We start from the raw sequence: 18,090 nt of genomic DNA on the forward strand, positions 1-18,090 counted from the left end.
TTTGCAGTCCAAGGGACTCTCAAGAGTCTTCTCCAGCATCACAGTTCAAAAGCATCAATTCTTCGGCACTCAGCCTTCTTCACAGTCCAACTCTCACATCCATACATGACCACAGGAAAAACCATAGCCTTGGCTAGATGGACCTTTGTTGGCAAAATAATATCTCTGCTTTTCAATATGCTATCTAGGTTGGTCATAACTTTCCTTCCAAGGAGTAAGCATCTTTTAATTTCATGGCTGCAATCACCATCTGCAGTGATTTTGGAGCTCAAAAAAATAAAGTCTGCCACTGTTTCCACTGTTTCCCCATCTATTTGCCATGAAGTGATGGGACCAGATGCCATGATCTTCGTTTTCTGAATGTTGAGCTTTAAGCCAACTTTTTCACTCTCCTCTTTCACTTTCATCAAGAGGCTTTTTAGTTTCTCTTCACTTTCTGCCATAAGGGTGGTATCATCTGCATATCTGAGGTTATTGATATTTCTCCCAGCAATCTTGATTCCAGCTTGTGCTTCTTCCAGCCCAGCGTTTCTCACGATGTACTCCGCATATAAGTTAAATAAGCAGGGTGACAATATACAGCCTTGACGTACTCCTTTTCCTATTTGGAACCAGTCTGTTGTTCCATGTCCAGTTTTAACTGTTGCTTCCTGACCTGCGTGTATATAGATACAATTCAAAGGAGGAGGGCATGGCAACCCACTTTAGTATCCTTGCCTGAAGAATCCCATGGACAGAGGAGTCTGGTGGGCTGTGGTCCATAAGGTCACAAAGAGTCGGACATGACTAAAGCAACTGACCACAGCACATACAATTTAAAAAAAAAAAAAACCTTTTTGATCTCACTGCATACTTTGTGGCTTCTTAGTTCCCTGACCAGGGATTGAACCTGTGCCCCTACATTGGAAGCAGGGGTCTTAACCACTGGGCCTCCAGGGAAGCCCCTACAATTTCTATCTTTTCAGCTATTTAACTGTTTCAGAAAACAACTCTGCATAACTTACGAAAATCAGGAAATGTGTACAAGAGATGGTAGAATCCATTTCATTTCCTTATCCTGTTACCTTTTTGGGTTTTAGCATTTTTCAAACAACATATTTTACTGGCTCCTGGAAAAAGTAATCTAATTACAAACCCGTTGATATTAGGTTTCTAGAAAGTTTTAATTTCCTTCGTAAACCTCTTTGAGCTTCACAATGGTTCTATTTAAAAAGCAAGATGATATTGCAGAATGTTTCTTTCAGAAAAGCTAAGACTTCAGCTTCACTTCAGTTCAGTTGCTCAGTCGTGTCCGACTCTTTGCGACCCCATGAATCGCAGCACGCCAGGCCTCCCTGTCCATCACCAGCTCCCAGAGTTCACTCAGAGTCACATCCATCGAGTCAGTGATGCCATCCAGCCATCTCATCCTCTGTCGTCCCCTTCTCCTCCTGCCCCCAATCCCTCCCAGCATCAGAGTCTTTTCCAATGAGCTTCACTTAACGTGTGACAAAACACTAATGACTTTATTTCCGTGATGGATGACCTTTATATATTTGTCAAGTGACTGCTGTTTATTACGGACTTCCCGTGGTTGGTCATGGGCTTGAAGAGAGAAACCGAGGAAAGGGAGGCATTCTCTGCCCTGGAAGAGCTCCAGTGGCGTGCCTGTGGGGGGCGGTGGAGGCACAGGGAGGAGGGAGAAGTTTGTTCTCTACATGCAAATCCTGGGAGCCTTAGAGATGGGGGTGGGATGTGGGGCTTCTGGGAGGATCTCAGATGGAGGTGGCAAGGGGGCCAGGGATGGGCGTGTCCAGACGTACAACTGTGAAATTCCTGAAGCTGAGGGTCTCTGCCATGGTGTGGGACCAGAGCAGGGCACGGGGCGTGGGTAGAGGCCGAGGCTGTAGAAGGGCCCCCGCGATGGGCCATGCATTGTACTAGGGTCTGACAATAGGAATGTCAGTCTAGGAATGGTGGTACTCGGAGACGAATCCTGGGTCCCTTCAGAAGTGAACTGAAAGTCGCCCAGTCCTGTTCAACTCTTTTCGACCCCATGGACTATATAGTCCATGCAATTCTCCAGGCCAGAACACTGGAGTGGGTAGCCGTTCCCTTCTCCAGGGGATCTTCCCAACCCAGGGATAGAACCCCGGGTCTCCCTCACTGCAGGCAGATTCTTTACCAGCTGAGCCACCAGGGAAGCCCAGGTCCCTTTGGAGGGGCTGGGAAAATTGCCTGGGAAGGTAACTGGAGGCTGGGAGCTCCCACTGCAGAGGGCGCCTCGTTGCTGCGGAAGGGGAGAGAGTGTCGCCTGGGGTGAGGGCCGGGGGGCTGGTTCCTGGGGAACTGCTTGGGCCTTCTGGGTTGAGACCCTCCAGGTGAAGGAGCCCCATGCTGGTGCAGCAGAGATACTGGGCAGAGGAAGCTGGAGCAACGTCTGGGCGGGCTGTGTGTGTGATGGGGCGGCCGCAGGCCTGCAGACAGGGCTAAAACTGAGGAGGGCGAGGTGCCTGACCCAGAGAGGAAGCCTGGCCAGCGCCCCTGAACCCCGCTGACCCCCACTAGGGACCCGGGCGTGTGTGGGACCCCAAGAAGGACCGCAGGGGCGGTGGGTCACTCTGGGGGCAGGGAGGGCGGCAGGCTTTCAAGGGGATCTGGGGACGGGAACGGAAGTGAGCCCAAATTGGCCGGTTAGGCAGGGACTGGAGGCTTTGGCAGAGACCGATCCCAAACATATTAAGAACTTGGGAAAAGAGCAAGAATTGGTTTCCTGCCAAGATAAATGGCACAAAGCCCATGCGTGTTTTCACAGCTTGTAGGGTCCTTGAAATCTCGATTATGAGTCTCAGAAAGAAACAGAATTGAGCTCAGAAAGCATATGCATTTTGGTCACTGAACTTAGTAGCCAAGGGGATTGTATACTGAAACTGATTTTAAAGGATTGAGTAGTTCAGAACAATGACCCTGAATCGCCGCCTCTTAAAGGCTGAGTTTCTCAGATATTGTTTGAGAAATTAAGGAGTCATAAGCATTAGACGTACATCCAAAAGAACACATCTTCTGTAGGCATCCAGAAAGCTTGGTTACCTGTGTCGGTGTATTTTTGGAGAGTTCCTAGGGCCACGGCTCCACTCTGTTTGGAGAGCTCTCAGTGTTCTTAGATGTTTTTGTCTGCTACGGTTAAGATTTAGTAATTTAACTTATTTCCACAACAAGATTACCAAAGAACCCCCAAACCAGATGTTCGTAATTACGTAGATTTTCACACAAACCCACTGTCTTGTCTCCCATGCCCCAGGCCCGTTTTTCAGTCTTGTGGATTCAGTTAACTTCTTTCTGAACCGTGTGCTGAAGAAGCAGGGTTTTAAAACAAACCCGGAGGCCAGAGCCTCCTCCAACGTTTACATTTTTTTTAATTTAAAAAAGGTTTTTGTTTGAAAGAATATGCTGAGCCCTGGAAGCCTCAGAGCAACCTAGAGAGGTTATTTGGGAGCACTCCCCTCATTTCCCGCTCAAGTGTTCACGTGTTTATACAAGTTGGGCGCTTGGAAGGCGCACCATCCAGCACAGCCTGCAGCAGCACAGCCTGCGGAGCTGCCGCGGCCCAGGCCGCTCTGGCTGGGTGAGAGGGACCCAGCAGTCAGGAATTGCTGGCCTCAGAATGCAAACAGCCGCAGCTAGGAAGCAAGTATGTAGCACAGAGGGCATGCACTTTACTCCTGGAAGCGTGTCCCAAGCCCTCACCCAGAGATCACCCACTTCATATACTGTCCTGCACGCCGGTCATCTCCTTCCTCCGCTCAGGATAAACTACCAAAAACCAGTTGAAGAAGAAGTGAGAAACCAATGCCAAAAGCAGCTTGGAGAAGCAGATCTAGGCGCAGTAGCTGGTGCCTGCTTCCCAGGTCCTTGCTCTGTTATGATCCTCCTTAAAGAAATGAAATTGCCCGGAGTCTGAAGCCTTCGTAAATGGGAGTGTGTTTAGTGTCTTCCTGTTGTAGCACAAGAGGACGTAATCAGCTTTAGGAAGATTTCCACTGATGTATGCATTCAATTTAAGAGATCATGTGCTAGAAGGGGTGAGCCTTGGGTAGCAAGACAATGGATTCGAAAAGAAACTCCCTTCCTGGCAATACAGAGTATGCAATGTCTTGCATTTGAGAGAGAACGAAAAAGAGATGATCCTATACTATGAGAATTTCTGGAAGAGTGCATCTACAGAAACAGTAGTTAAGAGTTGGAAGGGACACGGTTGTTCTTTTCCATATTTTCCAGAGATTAAAACATGTTCCTAATGTCCATGATTATAATATTTGCGAGGAGAGAGGGGAAATTGTGACTGCTCTGGCCAGGCTAACCACCTTCCACAACTTCACCAGGCCCAAGTGTGGGTGGAGCCCTTGGACGTGGGGCCAAGAGGGGTCCTGGTGTTGGGAGCCAGCCAAGGGTCCTCTGAAGAGTGGGCGCTTAACTAGAGCCCCTCCGGAGCCAGCTTCCCAAAGGCCTGCGGCCAGAGCTTGCCAAGCAGATAGCAGAGGAGCTGTCCAGGCCCAGAGAAGCATTAAGGCCAGTGGTCACCTTGGTGCGGCCTGGGGGTGGGGCTGGAGAGGAGGGCTGGGCTGGAGCAGTGCAGGGCTGCGGGGCATGGGTGCTGCCTTCCTCTGAGTTTCAGACCTTGGCAGTGGTTGGGAGGGAAGTGACTTGATCTGTGCCTGCTTTCACAGTGCTAATGGGTGTTGTGCCAGAAGGCTTTCCTTTTACTGAGACCCCGAGTACCGGAAATAAATGCCATGGGTAGCAGCATTAGGGTGAAATTTTCATGATATTCTGCTCTATCTCGAGTCTTTTGGGTAATGTTGATTACAGGCCATTGTGCCCCGCTAAGGACACTTGCAAGACACCGTTCTGCCTCAATGTGTGTGTCCCTGCCCTAAGACTTAGAAAGTAATCACCAGTAATACAGGGGGATACGTGGACTCGCTTCTGCTTTAGGCACTTGACAGGCATGATTCTTTGTAATCCTCACTAGTGACCCCCTGAGGTAGGCGTTATCCTCTTTTTATACAAGAAAAAAATATACAGCTCTTCAGTTCAGTTCCGTCGCTCAGTTGTGTCCGACTCTTTGCGACCCCGTGAATCTCAGCACACCAGGCCTCCCTGTCCATCACCAACTCCCGGAGTCCACCCAAACTCATGTGCATCGAGTCACTGATGCCATCCAGCCATCTCATCCTCTGTCGTCCCCTTCTCCTCCTGCCCCCAATCCCTCCCAGCATCAGAGTCTTTTCCAATGAGTCAACTTTTCACATGAGGTGGCCAAAGTACTGGAGTTTCAGCTTTAGCATCATTCCTTCCAAAGAAATCCCAGGGCTGATCTCTTTCAGAATGGACTGGTTGGAGCTCCTTGCAGTCCAAGGGACTCTCGAGAGTCTTCTCCAACACCACAGTTCAAAAGTATCAATTCTTGGGCACTCAGCTTTCTTCACAGTCCAACTCTCACATCCATACATGACCACTGGAAAAACCATAGCCTTAACTAGACGGACCTTTTTTGGTTAAGTAACTTAGATTTAAATGAGGTTCCAAGCCAAGAGGAGGCTGGAGGTGGAAGGGAAAGGAGTGGAGTGGGGGTGGGTGATGGAGGAGTGGGCTGCTGTGATGCAGGCCTCGAGCCCCAGGTGCCGGCTGTTCGAGGTGCTGTTGGTTCCCAGATGGCTGGTGATTCCCTCCCAGAGAAATGCCAGTGAGCTTTCAGGTCTGAAATATGGAGAACGTGCAGTCGCTTTCTCTGTCCGCAGGGCGGATGTTAACAGGTTTAGAGATGTGACTGCTGCCTTCTCAGCTAATCTTCTGCTGGGAGCCCAGCCCTGGGAAAAGCGCAGACACAGATGAGCCTCTCTGGGGATCAGGCTGACCTCACCTGAAGGTTATGCCAAGGTGCGGATCTTGGACCCAGGCAGCAGGCCAGCGTCAGCACCCCAAATCAGGAGCTCTGATGTATCTGAGATTGTAACCTTTCCCTGTGAATTCCAGGCTTGGTGGGAAGGGGCTTGGGTTGGCGCATCTCCGTCCCCCAGACTCTGTCTTCAGCAGGTCAGAGCTGCTGGTGGGGCCTGCCGCAGCATCCAGGCACCGCCTCTGTGAGATGCGGTTATGAGAGACCCTCCCTGAGATGGAAGGACTTTCGACTTGGCTCTGGAATCCTGGGGGCTTAGGGGGCCCTCCGAACACAGCAGTGACTTCGGAGCTGGACGTCCTGTTTCAACACCAGCTCTCAGTTTCCTTAGAGAGCATCACCCCTCCCTTTGTCGGGTGGGTTAACCTACCACCAGTTCCTGAGAACGAAACCCCTGAATTTCTCCTATCTCCACGGTGGTCCCTGAACTGGGGCCAAGTTCTTCGCTAAGCACACTCACAGGGGCCCAGAGCCCACCCTCCTGAAGCTCAGAGTTCTCCTGCACCTCGTGGGAGTCCTCCAGGGCCCCTCACTCCTTAAATCCAATAAGTCACCTGTGCCTACTGTCTACAATAAGGAAGAGGATGGTGTTTTTTTTCCCCTTGACTGAGAGGTAACGTCCCCTTTATGAGATTCATCAGTTTTTCCCTTCCTGCCCTTTCCCCAGCTGTGTACTGCAGAGCAGTTGATCCATGGCACCCTCTCTTGTCAGCCACTTGGTGACCAGGACCCTGTTCTCAGGAAAGAGCCAAGGAACTAACTTATCCTCAGAGTCTGGAAGGTTCTAATCTGCAGGTGTTTTGAGATAAATAAGAACTACTTGTATGCTTCCCAGTGGCTCAGATCATAAACAGTCTGCCTGCAATGCAGGAGACCTGGGTTTGACCTGTGGGTTGGGACAATTCCTTGGAGGAGGGCATGGCAACCCACTCTAGTATTTTTGCCTGGAGAATCCCATAGACAGAGGAGCCTGGCAGGCTGCCGTTCATGGGGGAGTCGGACACAACTGAGCGACAAAGTCCAGCAGACAAGAACTATTTATATTTTCAATATTGTTTCTTTAGGAGGAAGTGTCTTCTGGCTTAGGTTTCTAAGTTGCAGAGTACCCCTGTTGATGGCCACAGCAAACATCCCCTTTGATAACTTCACATAATCTGCTGTCTTTTCTGAGTTTAATTTGTAAGAGCAGGCCAGTTGGGTTCTGCTAGTTTGATTCAGAAATAAGGTAGGAGTGCCTTAGTCTGGCCTTTATTTCTTGTTCAGTCGCTCAGTCATATCTGACTCTCTGCAGCCCCATGGACTGCAGCATGCCAGACTTCCCTGTCCTTTACCATCTCCCAGAGTTTACTCAAACTCATGTCCACTGAATCAGTGGTGACATCCAACCATCAGAAAATTAAAACCATATGCCTGACATGTAGTGGCATGGTTAAAAAAAAAAATCAGCCCTTGTCAGTTCAGAGGCCCAGAAGGTAGAGGTCTCACAGCATTTGTAGAACAAGAAAGAGCCAATCTGCATGCAGGATTCCCTTTGAACCAGCAGCAATGCATCAATAAGTGTGTCCAAATATAATTCCAGGAGGTGAGTTCTCCCGAGCTTAAGTCCAGAGCTGTGTAGTACCACTTGCTGCAGTAATCGAATTGTTTGCAATATCCAGTTAGGAACTTGGGAACTGAAATTTTTATTTAATTTTAAATCCAGGAAGTCACACCTGCCTAGTGTCTCCAATAAAGGAGAGGATTCCCCCCCCCGCCCCCCCCCTGCCCATTTACTGAAAGGTCTCGTTGTCCCCTTTCTGAGATCCATCACAGTTTTCCCTGCTCTCTCCTGAATCTTAAAAGTTTTTTCACCAAGGCCTCTTATCTTAATCTTGGCCTGGGAAGAATTTGTTTTGGTAGTGATTCAAGGAAGTAACTTTACCTAATCGTATAGGAAATTCGTCACTTTGCACAGTGTTATATTTGAGATTAACATTTTATAAATAAAGAGCCTCCTGCTTTGTTAGCTGAAGTCCACGTCTAGGACACGCCAGCGGAAGGCCAGGCCAAGGTCACTTTATTTTGTGTAAACTTCCCTGGTGTGCACCCCGTGTCATCTGTGGTATGAAACGGCATTTCATAGTAGGGAAAAAGTCAAAATATAACAGATATTCTAAGAGTTTGATGTAATTTTATTTTTGGCCCGTGTGTGTTTTTTTTTTTCCTATTGAAGTATAGTTGATTTACCATGTTGTGTTTCGGGCGTACAGCAGAGTGGTTCAGTTATATGTACATATATATACACACATATATGTACAGACATACACACACATTCATATATGTATGTTTTCTGCAGATTCTTTTCCCTTAGAGGTTATCACAAAATACTGAGTTTAGTTCCCTGATGTAACTTTAGAGTGAGCTACTGAAACGTTTCCTTTTGGGGAAAATAGGACGGTTTTTAAAAGAACATCTCCACAGTTACAGTCTAAAATATCACCGTTTACAGGTGGTTCCTGGACTTGTGGCGGTCAGCGCAGGTCCATCCGCCGTTTCAAGCGCGGCTGTTTGGATCTTGCCGCACTGGTCTCCGCTGTTTCACTGCAGGTGATTCTGAAGCCAAGTAGCATCACCGTGGCAGGCACGTCCTTGGGTGCTCCAGGCTTGGGTGTCATGCTCGATGTGAAAATGGGTGCCATCCAGCTGGATGGTCAAAAGTGCTCAAAAACATCGGTCATTAATATTTGCTGTGTGAGGGAACCGTCTTCTGGTCTCTCGCTTTAAAGCAGTTTAGGATCTAGAGGCGGGCCTACGTGACATGGTCCCCTGGGGGGTGCGCCCAGTTTATCTGTATCTCTGGGCAGCCCGCCAGGTGATTACACTGCAGTCAGGGTAGCTGTCAGGCGGGGGGCTGTATTTATGAGGACCTCCTCCTTTGCCTGGCCAACCCCTTGCCCCAGGAAGCCTTCTGATCCCCAAGGCGGAACCAGACCCTCCTGTTAGCACAGGCCCAGCTCTGACGGTCATCCTGAGCTGCTGCCCAGACCGTTTAGCTCCCTTGGGTTGTTGACTGTCATTCCAGGCCCTGCGTGAGCTGAGAGCAGGAGTCATCCGCCTGGCTCTGCACCGGCATTGCTCCCAGCACTTGGGGAAGATAGGACTTGAGTCAAAGGACTTGCAGGGCGTGCTGCGGGACACTGCGTTTCGGCACTTGAGGGTCATCGGCCACTTACAGCCTGACCACAGGATGGCTTCGGGCTTGTTCAGGAGATCAGTGTAAGGAGAAAACCAGGTTTCTTAGAAATAACAGGTGGTTCCAGTAGGAGTCAAGAGTACTCCCTGCCTGGGCAGGTGAATGGGAGGAGCTGGCCCTAAATCCTGAATTGTGAATGTCAGTAAGGTGGCTGCAGCCCACTCCTCCTGGGCTAAGTCCCCCCACCCTGCCCTCCTGGGCACAGGTGTATAGCGGTGGAGTCCTCCCAGTGCCGGGGAAGCACTTAGGACCTCATTGTCCCCAAGGACGTGGTGATGGGTTCCCTCTCTTGAGAAGTTGGGCACATGATCTGTTAGATACTTAGAGAGGTGGCCCAGGGACCTTTGTGTAACTTTGTTTCAAAGAGATTTGAACATTCCTTTTTTCTAATGTACACAGAAATTGACAGGAACTTTCTCAAAGTACTGTCTCCCTAAATAGGGAATTGCCTATGGCTGATTCTGAGTCTTAATAGATCTAGATTCTGAATCAAGCACTGTTTTCATCTCTGGGAAGCAGAAATTTAAAACTTAATATTTTATAAAACATCTAGTCTTTCCTCAAATTCTGAGCTTCCTGAAACCTTTACCTTCATGGTAGAGTATCAAAATGCCTTTAAAAAAAAAAAAAAAAAGAATGTTTAAATTTTAAACTAGTTAGTGCTATTGAATGACTTGAATTCTAAAAATGTCAGCATTTTAATATTACGTTAACAGTACTGTTAACTTGAGCTTTAATGCCACAAGTATGTCACTGTCTGTGTTCGGCACTGACTTACATCACCCTCAATTAAAGCTCTTTATTTTTATTGGCCTAATTTCAGGTGAACACACAGCACCTCCTGCTTGTGCAGACCTGCGTTGAATGGCTGGAAGGCTCCCGTGTCCAGGTCCTTCCTAGCAACCCTCTATCGTTAGTAAACCATGTAATAGTCTTTTGAATGTGCCTTTGTCTTTGATTCAGCAGCTCAGAAGTATTAGTGACTTTTATCCTAGTGGGATAGCATTTAGTCTTTTAGCAATAGAAACTTAAAGGATTTTAACTTTATTTGTAGAAAAAGTAGCGCACATTTTAAGTAGAGCATCTCAAAACCTACTTGGGCGTTTCTGTTGGGCCTGTCCTCCTTGCATTTAAAGAGACAACTGATGGGCACCAAATAGTAGTGCCTTAAATTATTTGCAGGGAGTTGTAATCTGGTCAGAGAACAGATGGCTATTTCTGCTCCTTGCAAATGATATGCTACTCGTGCAAATTTGAATCAGTCACTCTGCCCATTTATAATGCTCCTTGGGTGTCTGCATCTAGAGCCGTGTTGTGTGCCGTGCACGTAGAGAGACACTGCACCACGCCAGCTCGGGTGCTATTTGAAGCTAGCAGGCGGAGCCAGTCCTTAGAATCGTGTTGTGTGCAGAAGGGCCTCGACATCCTGTTTCGTTTTCCCTTTGATTTTGTCTTTTCCTCTCATCCTTTGTATGTAAATAGCAAGTTTAGGATGGGGACAAAAATCCAGAAATAATCAACTCCTTGTGGCTCTGGGTATTTTATATTGGAAACGAAGTCTTCTAATGTGTCACTTTTTGTAACTGAACCAAACTCCCTTACAGTTCTAGATTGGCGCCTAAAGAACGAGTTGTTTATTTGAGGGCTTGTGTGAACTAGATTGGAGAAGGCAATGGCACCCCAACTAGATTGGAGAAGACAATGGAACCCCACTCCAGTACTCTAGCGTGGAAAATCCCATGGACGGAGGAGCCTGGTGGGCTGCAGTCCATGGGGTCGCAAAGAGTTGGACACAACTGAGCAACTTCACTTTCACTTTTCCCTTTCATGCATTGGAGGAGGAAATGGCACCCCACTCCAGTGTTCTTGCCTGGAGAATCCCGGGGACGGGGGAGCCTGGTAGGCTGCCATCTATGGGGTCGAACAGAGTCGGACACGATTGAAGTGACTTAGCAGCAGCAGCAGCATGAACTAGAATTGGAGATAAACGTAAATATATTGGGATGGAGGAAGGGGTAAATAAGTTAACAAAAAGCTGGGAGGCTAAAGAAGCCTTTTGAGCCATAATTGAGAGACATGGAGGAGGTTGTAGGGGATAATTCAGAAAGCCTTAAATTTGAGTTTATAAAATGTTCAGGGAATTCTAGGCCTTCTAACTGAACTTAGATTTTATCCCCAAAATAAGTAAATTTTATCCAGAAGTTTCCCTTCTTCTTGTAAGTATTCTGTGTTTCTGTTTCACTTGCTTAATGAGATCATGGGTGATTATTTTTTAATTAGGGTTTGGTCTGTTAGCATTTTAAATGCCACCCATTTGGCTGATATTTAAAACTCAAACTGAGTCTGAGCTTTCTATTCTCTTGCCCTACCCAAACTTCTGGGCCAAGCGTGATTCTGAAAACAAGATTTCAATTATTTCAAAACCAGGAAACTAACAAAGTAATTGCAATATAGGTTGTATAAATTGGTACCAACATTCTTGCTCATTTTGATAAATAGACAGACAGTGGGAACCCAGTCAGCAGGGGAGTATCTCTTCATCTCTGTTTCCGGAAGAAGCATGTTTTCTCGTTAAGAAGATAACTTCACCCCAACAGATGGTGCAAGGCAGATGTGTTGGAACCAGTGATCGAAGGAGGAGGATTCCTTCTACGCGGGACGGGGGGATCTGGGGGGCTCAGAATGCAGCATAGAGCAATGGCAATCTGAGCTGGGCCTAAAGAGGCAAGCTAACCCATCAGTGTAGATCTCCACCTAGAACTGTGTGAGCTCCGCTTCTATGATGTAACATCAGGCCTACTTCATAAAGTGGAGGTATAATCCAGTCTGAGAGATTTGCAGCCAGTATTAGAACCTTTCCCTGCCTCACAGCTTACAGCAGTTCTTTCAGAAGGCTTATCCCTATCCTTATCCAAGATTGAAATCCTCTGTGGTCCTAGCAACAAGTTGTGCTGGGCCTTGAGACCAGGCAGGCTGGGGTTCACATCGCTGCTGACACTCGCTGCCCTGGGCGGTCCACTCAGCCTCTTTGTCCATCTGCAAAGTGGGTGATCGTGCCTACGGGGCGTGGTGGGTAAGACGAGGATCCAGAGGTTCCTAGCAGACCACTGCTCATTGTGCTTGTTTAAAGGTGAAGTTGTTTCTCATACTTACGATATTTTCATATCTCCCCCGTGAGACCTAACAAAGTTTCCTGTTCCATCAGGCTTTAGCTTTTCAGGAGTACTGAATCTGTAGGTGTTACCTGAAAACTTGTAAATGTTGGGAGCAATTCCAGATTCTGCCGCCTGCAGCTTCCTGGCATTTGAACATTGAGTGATTGTACAGGTGCAGATCTCACGTTTCTGGTTCGTGTATGTAAATCAAGCCATCTTACTCATTTTTTTTGAACTAAAGAAATTCGTGATAGAGAACCAAGAGTAGGGACTTGAACTCATCAATAAGACAGCTGTCTCGATCCCCCCAGGCTGCTGTAACAGATACCACAAACTGGGTGGCTTAAGCAACAGACATTTATTTCTCACAGTTCTGGAGGTCAGACAGTCCAGGGTCAAAAATGCTGGTAATTTTGGTTCTGGGTGAGGGCCCTCTTCCTGGCTTACAGTCAGACGCCTTCTCGCTTTGTCCTCGAGTGGGGGAGAGAACTCATCTTCCTCATCTTTTCTTAGAGGGTCACAAGTCCCATCAAAGGGCCCCACTTTGCTGACCTAGGTACACCCCCACCCCCACAAGGCCTCAGTTCTAAATGCAGTCCAATCGGGGTAAAGGGCCTCAACATATGGTTGGGGGTGCGGGACACCAACATTCAGTCCATAACAGCAACTAATAAAAGTTAAAGTTTATTTCTTGTTGTCATTCAAGCCTGTTGTCAAGCTCTTTCCCAATGGTTACTAACATTTTTACCCTTTTGTATTTTTTAGCTGAAGGGCCAAACAGTCTCTTGAAAGTCTCTGATACGGATGTCTGACTCAGGCACCTTGCAAGGCTGGGGAGGCAGGTCCGTGTGAATTAGGCACAGACCAGAGCCCCCATCCAGGGGGAGCAGCCCACCCCCGCCCCAGGCCTGCTGCTGGGCTTCCCGGCTTTGGTTTGTTTTTAAGGCTGTGATCTGGATTTACATGCAGAATGTCAGGTGGATAAGGCAGATAATGGGTGCCTTGTTGCTTGCCTCTTTTATGATAAGCCAGACAAAGTAATTCCGGAGAGCCGGCTGCCTCGTGGCACAGGTCTGGGGCCTTGTGCAAAGGGTGCTCTCACATGTTTCCCTGAACGATCCAGCTCCAATCTTTTCACTTACGTATGGACGCTGTGTGTCTTACTTTAACCGTAAAGAGTGGTTCACAACCTTCAGGATTAATACCAGCTCTCATGACTTACAGCACACAATTTCAGGGAAAACAAAAGCAGGTTCTATTTATACTCAGCCCAGAAAAGTCTTACTTTGGTATTTCACTCTTGATTTTTATCAGAATTCCACCAGGTATTGTTATAAATGCACTAGCACACCTTGAATTGTAAATTCTGTGTCGGTTCAGAGTGGGGAAGTGGCCTTAATCTACTCTTGAAAAACCGAAACAAAATTGCCGGGCGTCTTCCCTGGCAGTCCAATGGCAAAGACCCCATGCTCCCAAGCAGGGGCCAGGGTTCGATCCTGGTCAGGGAACTAGATCCCACGTGCCCCAACTAAACGCTCGCATGCGGCAGCTAAAGATCCCACCTGCCACAACTAAGGCCCAGTGCAGCCAAATAACTAATAAATACTAAAAAGTGAAAGTAATGACATGTGTATTTTTAAAAAAGAAATTGCCAAAACTCTTAGGCTAACACTTCCATATCGATGTGTTTGATTATGATTTAACAGTCCACTAGCAGGGCTTCCAGTGGGATGATTAAGTAACCTCCCAGTGAGGAAGGGTCATCTACCTTGATGAGTACGCCCAGGTAACCCCTTTCATAAATTTATAGTAAGCCCACTGAGGAAATACATTGTAAAACGCGACTGCTGCTTGGAGCCACGGTTTACAGAATCTTACTTTCAAAACTTCTCTCTCAAAGTACCGTTTGTCAGAGTGGGCGTGTTGACCTTTCTAGAAGGGACTACGTCAAACAGGAGAAGACAGACTTGAGTGAGAGCTCTGGTCCTCCTGCCAGACCACTGTTGGCCGCTCTCTCCGGGTGTCGCGTCATACAGCACCATCGTGTAAGCCACGGTGACTCCTGGCTCCCGTGACCCTTCCCAACCTCCCTGCTTCTCTCTCTCTCGAAGGTCACATCAAGCTCGAGTCTGGATGGAGGAGTGTTCATCTTTCTCTCCTTTATTCTCAATAGGTGGAGTACATGTTGGTGTCTTTTGATCATGAAAAGAAAAAAGCCCAACTGGTCCTGTCTGGAGAGGAACTTCTTGAAACTCTGCAAGAAAAGGGGGAAAGGACGAACCCAAAGTAAGCTGATGGACTGGGGGCTTGTTTTTGAGTTTCTGAAACTGTTAGGACCATCGGAGTGACATCTTTCCTCCCATTTACAGGAGACCAGGGATCCCAGCAGTTTAAGGCTCAGGCTCTGGTTCCCAGTTGCCTGGGTTCAAATCTTGCTCCCTCTACTCAATAGCTGAGCACCCTTAGGTGAGGGGCTTAGCTTCTCTGTGCCTCAGTTTCCTCTTCTGTAAATCAGGGGTGCCTCTTAGGGTGCTGACACTCTAAATACATTATTGAGCACTTGGAAGAGTAAATGCCACATAAAGTCTGTTTACTATTTAAATATTTTTTAAAAAAAAATTGGCAACGTGTTCCCAAGATCGCAAACCATGGTGCCAGAGAAAACTTGCAGATGGATTTTGTTTGGCTAGAAAGATTTTTTTTTTTAAATATTTCTTTATTTCAGTAGACAGAGGTGAAGGGGGCATGTTCATTTTTCTGCCCACTAAATTTTGGGAGGCTGGGTTTGCGTTTGGAGCCCAGCGTTAAACTGAAGGAGCCTTCAGCCCTCACACCCTTCCCCGCAGAGTGGACGGGCTTGTTTGTCTTGGACAGTGCATGCCCTGCGTGCAGCTCAGTTATTTATAAATATTTTGGACCCAGCACTTGTAACCCTTACACAGTTAACACAGCTATGGAAGATTAACAGGCTCTGGGAACCGTAAAGCATTCTTGGCTTCTTGTATACCCAGTGTTTTGTAAATTTTTGGAAGCCGCTTTTTCAAAACTGAAAAGGGAGCAGCCTGCAGCAGAAGAATAAGAGGGACCTGAAACCTTTTCTCCTTTGCAGCCATCCAACCCTTTGGAGACCAGAATATGGGAGCTACATGATCGAGGGGACACCCGGGCAGCCGTACGGTGGGACCATGTCTGAATTCAACACAGTTGAGGACAACATGAGGAAACGGCGCAAAGAAGCCACATCTCTCCTGGGGGAAAACCAGGCCCTCTGCACGATCACTTCCTTTCCCAGGTTAGTCCCTGTGTCGACGCCCGCAGCTGGCGCTTCAGAGCATCCGGTGTCCGGAGAGCAGCTCACAACCTAGCACTTGACCCCGCAGCTCTCATACTGTGGACGGTTTGTCCTCGTCACGCTGCATCTGATAGAATCTGTAACGTCAGAGCTGCAGGCCGAGTCACATGCTGGCCTCCGGTGGTGATGGTGGTGGTGGGGCTGGGGGACTGCGGAAGGACCCGAGGGCCACACACTCCCCAGGCCAAGGGGAGGGAGCATTGTTTAAGGAAGGGCACACGTTGCCCCCTAGATCAGATCAGCGGGTCAGCTTCAGCGCTCCTGGGACGGGCGATGCACACAAAGAACACGGGAGCCGTCGGGTCATGTTTGGATCACGCTGAAACAAGTTAGGATTTCTCGTCAAATCCGCTTATGGCTAAAAGTTCACAAGAGTGAATGTAAAGTCAGTGGAATTCTGTCCTCGGCTTAGAATGAGGTACATAAATATCACACGGTTTTATGTAGGACCTGTACACAAGAATGCAGTTCTACCAAATCGTAAATCTGGTTATCTCTGCGAGAGATCTCTCAGTCATGGCAAAGTATGCTTACCTCCCCAAAGTTCAGAAGCACTTTGAGGATTGGTATCCAAAGCCTGGAACATGCTGAACTATTTTTATACCTTTTTTTCTTTTCCTGATAAATGTCCACTGTGAACACAGGCATTCAGAAGACACACCACCAGTCTTAGGACACTTAAAGGGAATTTTCTTTTTTAAAATCTCCATGGTCACATCGAAATAATCAAGGCCTTAATTGAAGCACCTCATCAAATATTTTAGAGAAGTATCTTTTTCTCACATTATGAAGGGAGGAACGTTGAGCGAGGAATACGTTTTATTCTAAAAATCTAATTTTTTTTTAAAGTTTATCTTTTATGATGGGAAGGTATTTTTGGATTTGTAAGCAAAACAAGAGTAATAATTATTGGTTTGTAAAAGCCTCATCTTAAATGCACAGTTAAGTGATCAGGAAAGTTTTGTTTGGGGATCAAGAGGGAGAAGACGACGGCTTTTTTCAGTGTGAACAGGGGGATTCTCTGTTCATAAACGGGCGCAACTGCAGGGTGGCCCTGTGACCCCATGCTCACGTGACTGTTGACACGTCAATTACTCAGGCTGACGCAACCGGAAGTACAGTTCCTCGGTCCCTGTGGCCTTATTCCGTCTGCTGGTGCTCGCCCGGCGGGGCAGGTGGAGGGCGTCCCCACCCCTGGAGGTGCCATCGGATGGTCATCTAGAGGGAAGACCTGCATGCTGGGCATGCAGATCTGAGTCCCGGCCGCCCACTTGGCGCCCAGCGCACTGGCGCTCACCTCCCCGCTCCAGCCCGATCCTGGTCAGCGGAGAGTGCCCAGGTCTCAGCCTGTCACTCTCTGTGAGGGCTTCTCCTAAGGCTTCAGGCTCGTGGTGGATAACGCAGGCTACTGCAGGAACCCTCCCAAGACCCCATCACATCTGGGACTGTTCCAGATATGATGGGCAAGTTCACTGTTTCACAAGGTGGTTGCGAGCAACTGGTTTTATTAAAGCTGAGACTGAAAATAAAGAAGGCACCAGCTAGTTTTGGCTCCTAGGCCAGAAATTCCCCACCCTGGAGCTGCGCACCCCCAGCAGCCACTCTTCCTCTCCTGGCGCTGCTCTGTGAGTCCTACGCCCACCCCCAGCACACTCAGCAGTGACCTTAAATTTGGGAGAGCTGGTGGCATCACTGCCCGTGATGTGGAATTTGAGCTTTACATTTAGGGATGAACGCAGAGCTTTGTTTCTGTGTTGGAATTAAAGCGCTTCTTAAGTCAACTGAGATAATAGGCTTGGATTTCAGCCTCCGGGGGAAACCTGGGGGCGAATGGGGTCACCTGTGGGGGACCTGCCTGATCCGGAGGGATTCGGGAAGTGCTGGGCAGAGGCAGGAAACAGGAGACCCTTCCCAGGGCACCCACGCTGACAACCAGTACAGGAGCACGCCTCAGACAGAAGCTCCTGGGGGAAACAGCTGAGGCGGCTGCGACATGTGCCCTGCAGACCCTGGGTGGACAGAGGCTTCTGATAAATCAGCCCAAGGCTGTGATCACAAGAGAAGAGCTTGGTGAGCAAGGTTGCAACGGGCTGGTTGCAAGGGGCCCAGGGTTGGCAGAACACCTGGACCCCCCTGAAAAAGGCAGTGTTGCACTTGTGAGTTTTTAATCCTTGGACACACATTCTATCTCTTTAGTTCTTCAATTTGTTGTAGATTAGGCTGCCCTGGGTTCACGCTGCCCGAGTTCAAACCCAACCCGGTGGAAGGAGGAGCTTCCAAGTCCCTTTTCTTTCCTGATGAAGCCATCAACAAGCACCCGCGCTTCAGGTGAGTGCCTGTGACTCAGCGCCTGGCCTCTGCCCTGGGGGTGCATTATCCCCCCGCGACCCTCCTGTGCGCTTCCTGAACTCCG

General features: G+C 48.3%; 1 protein-coding gene across 5 annotated transcripts in view; it reads left to right on the forward strand.

The window, feature by feature from the left end:
• The window catches only part of GCLC (glutamate-cysteine ligase catalytic subunit), a 44,628-nt gene that overhangs the window by 10,073 nt on the left and 16,465 nt on the right, over positions 1-18,090 (forward strand). For all 5 annotated transcript variants that reach the window (XM_005223236.5, XM_005223237.5, XM_059880297.1 and 2 more), the window contains exons 2-4: positions 14,499-14,611; positions 15,435-15,617; positions 17,892-18,005. In XM_005223236.5, the coding sequence (XP_005223293.1) occupies positions 14,499-14,611; positions 15,435-15,617; positions 17,892-18,005 (410 nt within the window). The remainder of the gene's footprint in view (positions 1-14,498; positions 14,612-15,434; positions 15,618-17,891; positions 18,006-18,090) is intronic.

Source organism: Bos taurus, chromosome 23 (assembly GCF_002263795.3).
Source record: "Bos taurus isolate L1 Dominette 01449 registration number 42190680 breed Hereford chromosome 23, ARS-UCD2.0, whole genome shotgun sequence".
Classification (NCBI taxonomy): Eukaryota; Metazoa; Chordata; class Mammalia; order Artiodactyla; family Bovidae; genus Bos; species Bos taurus.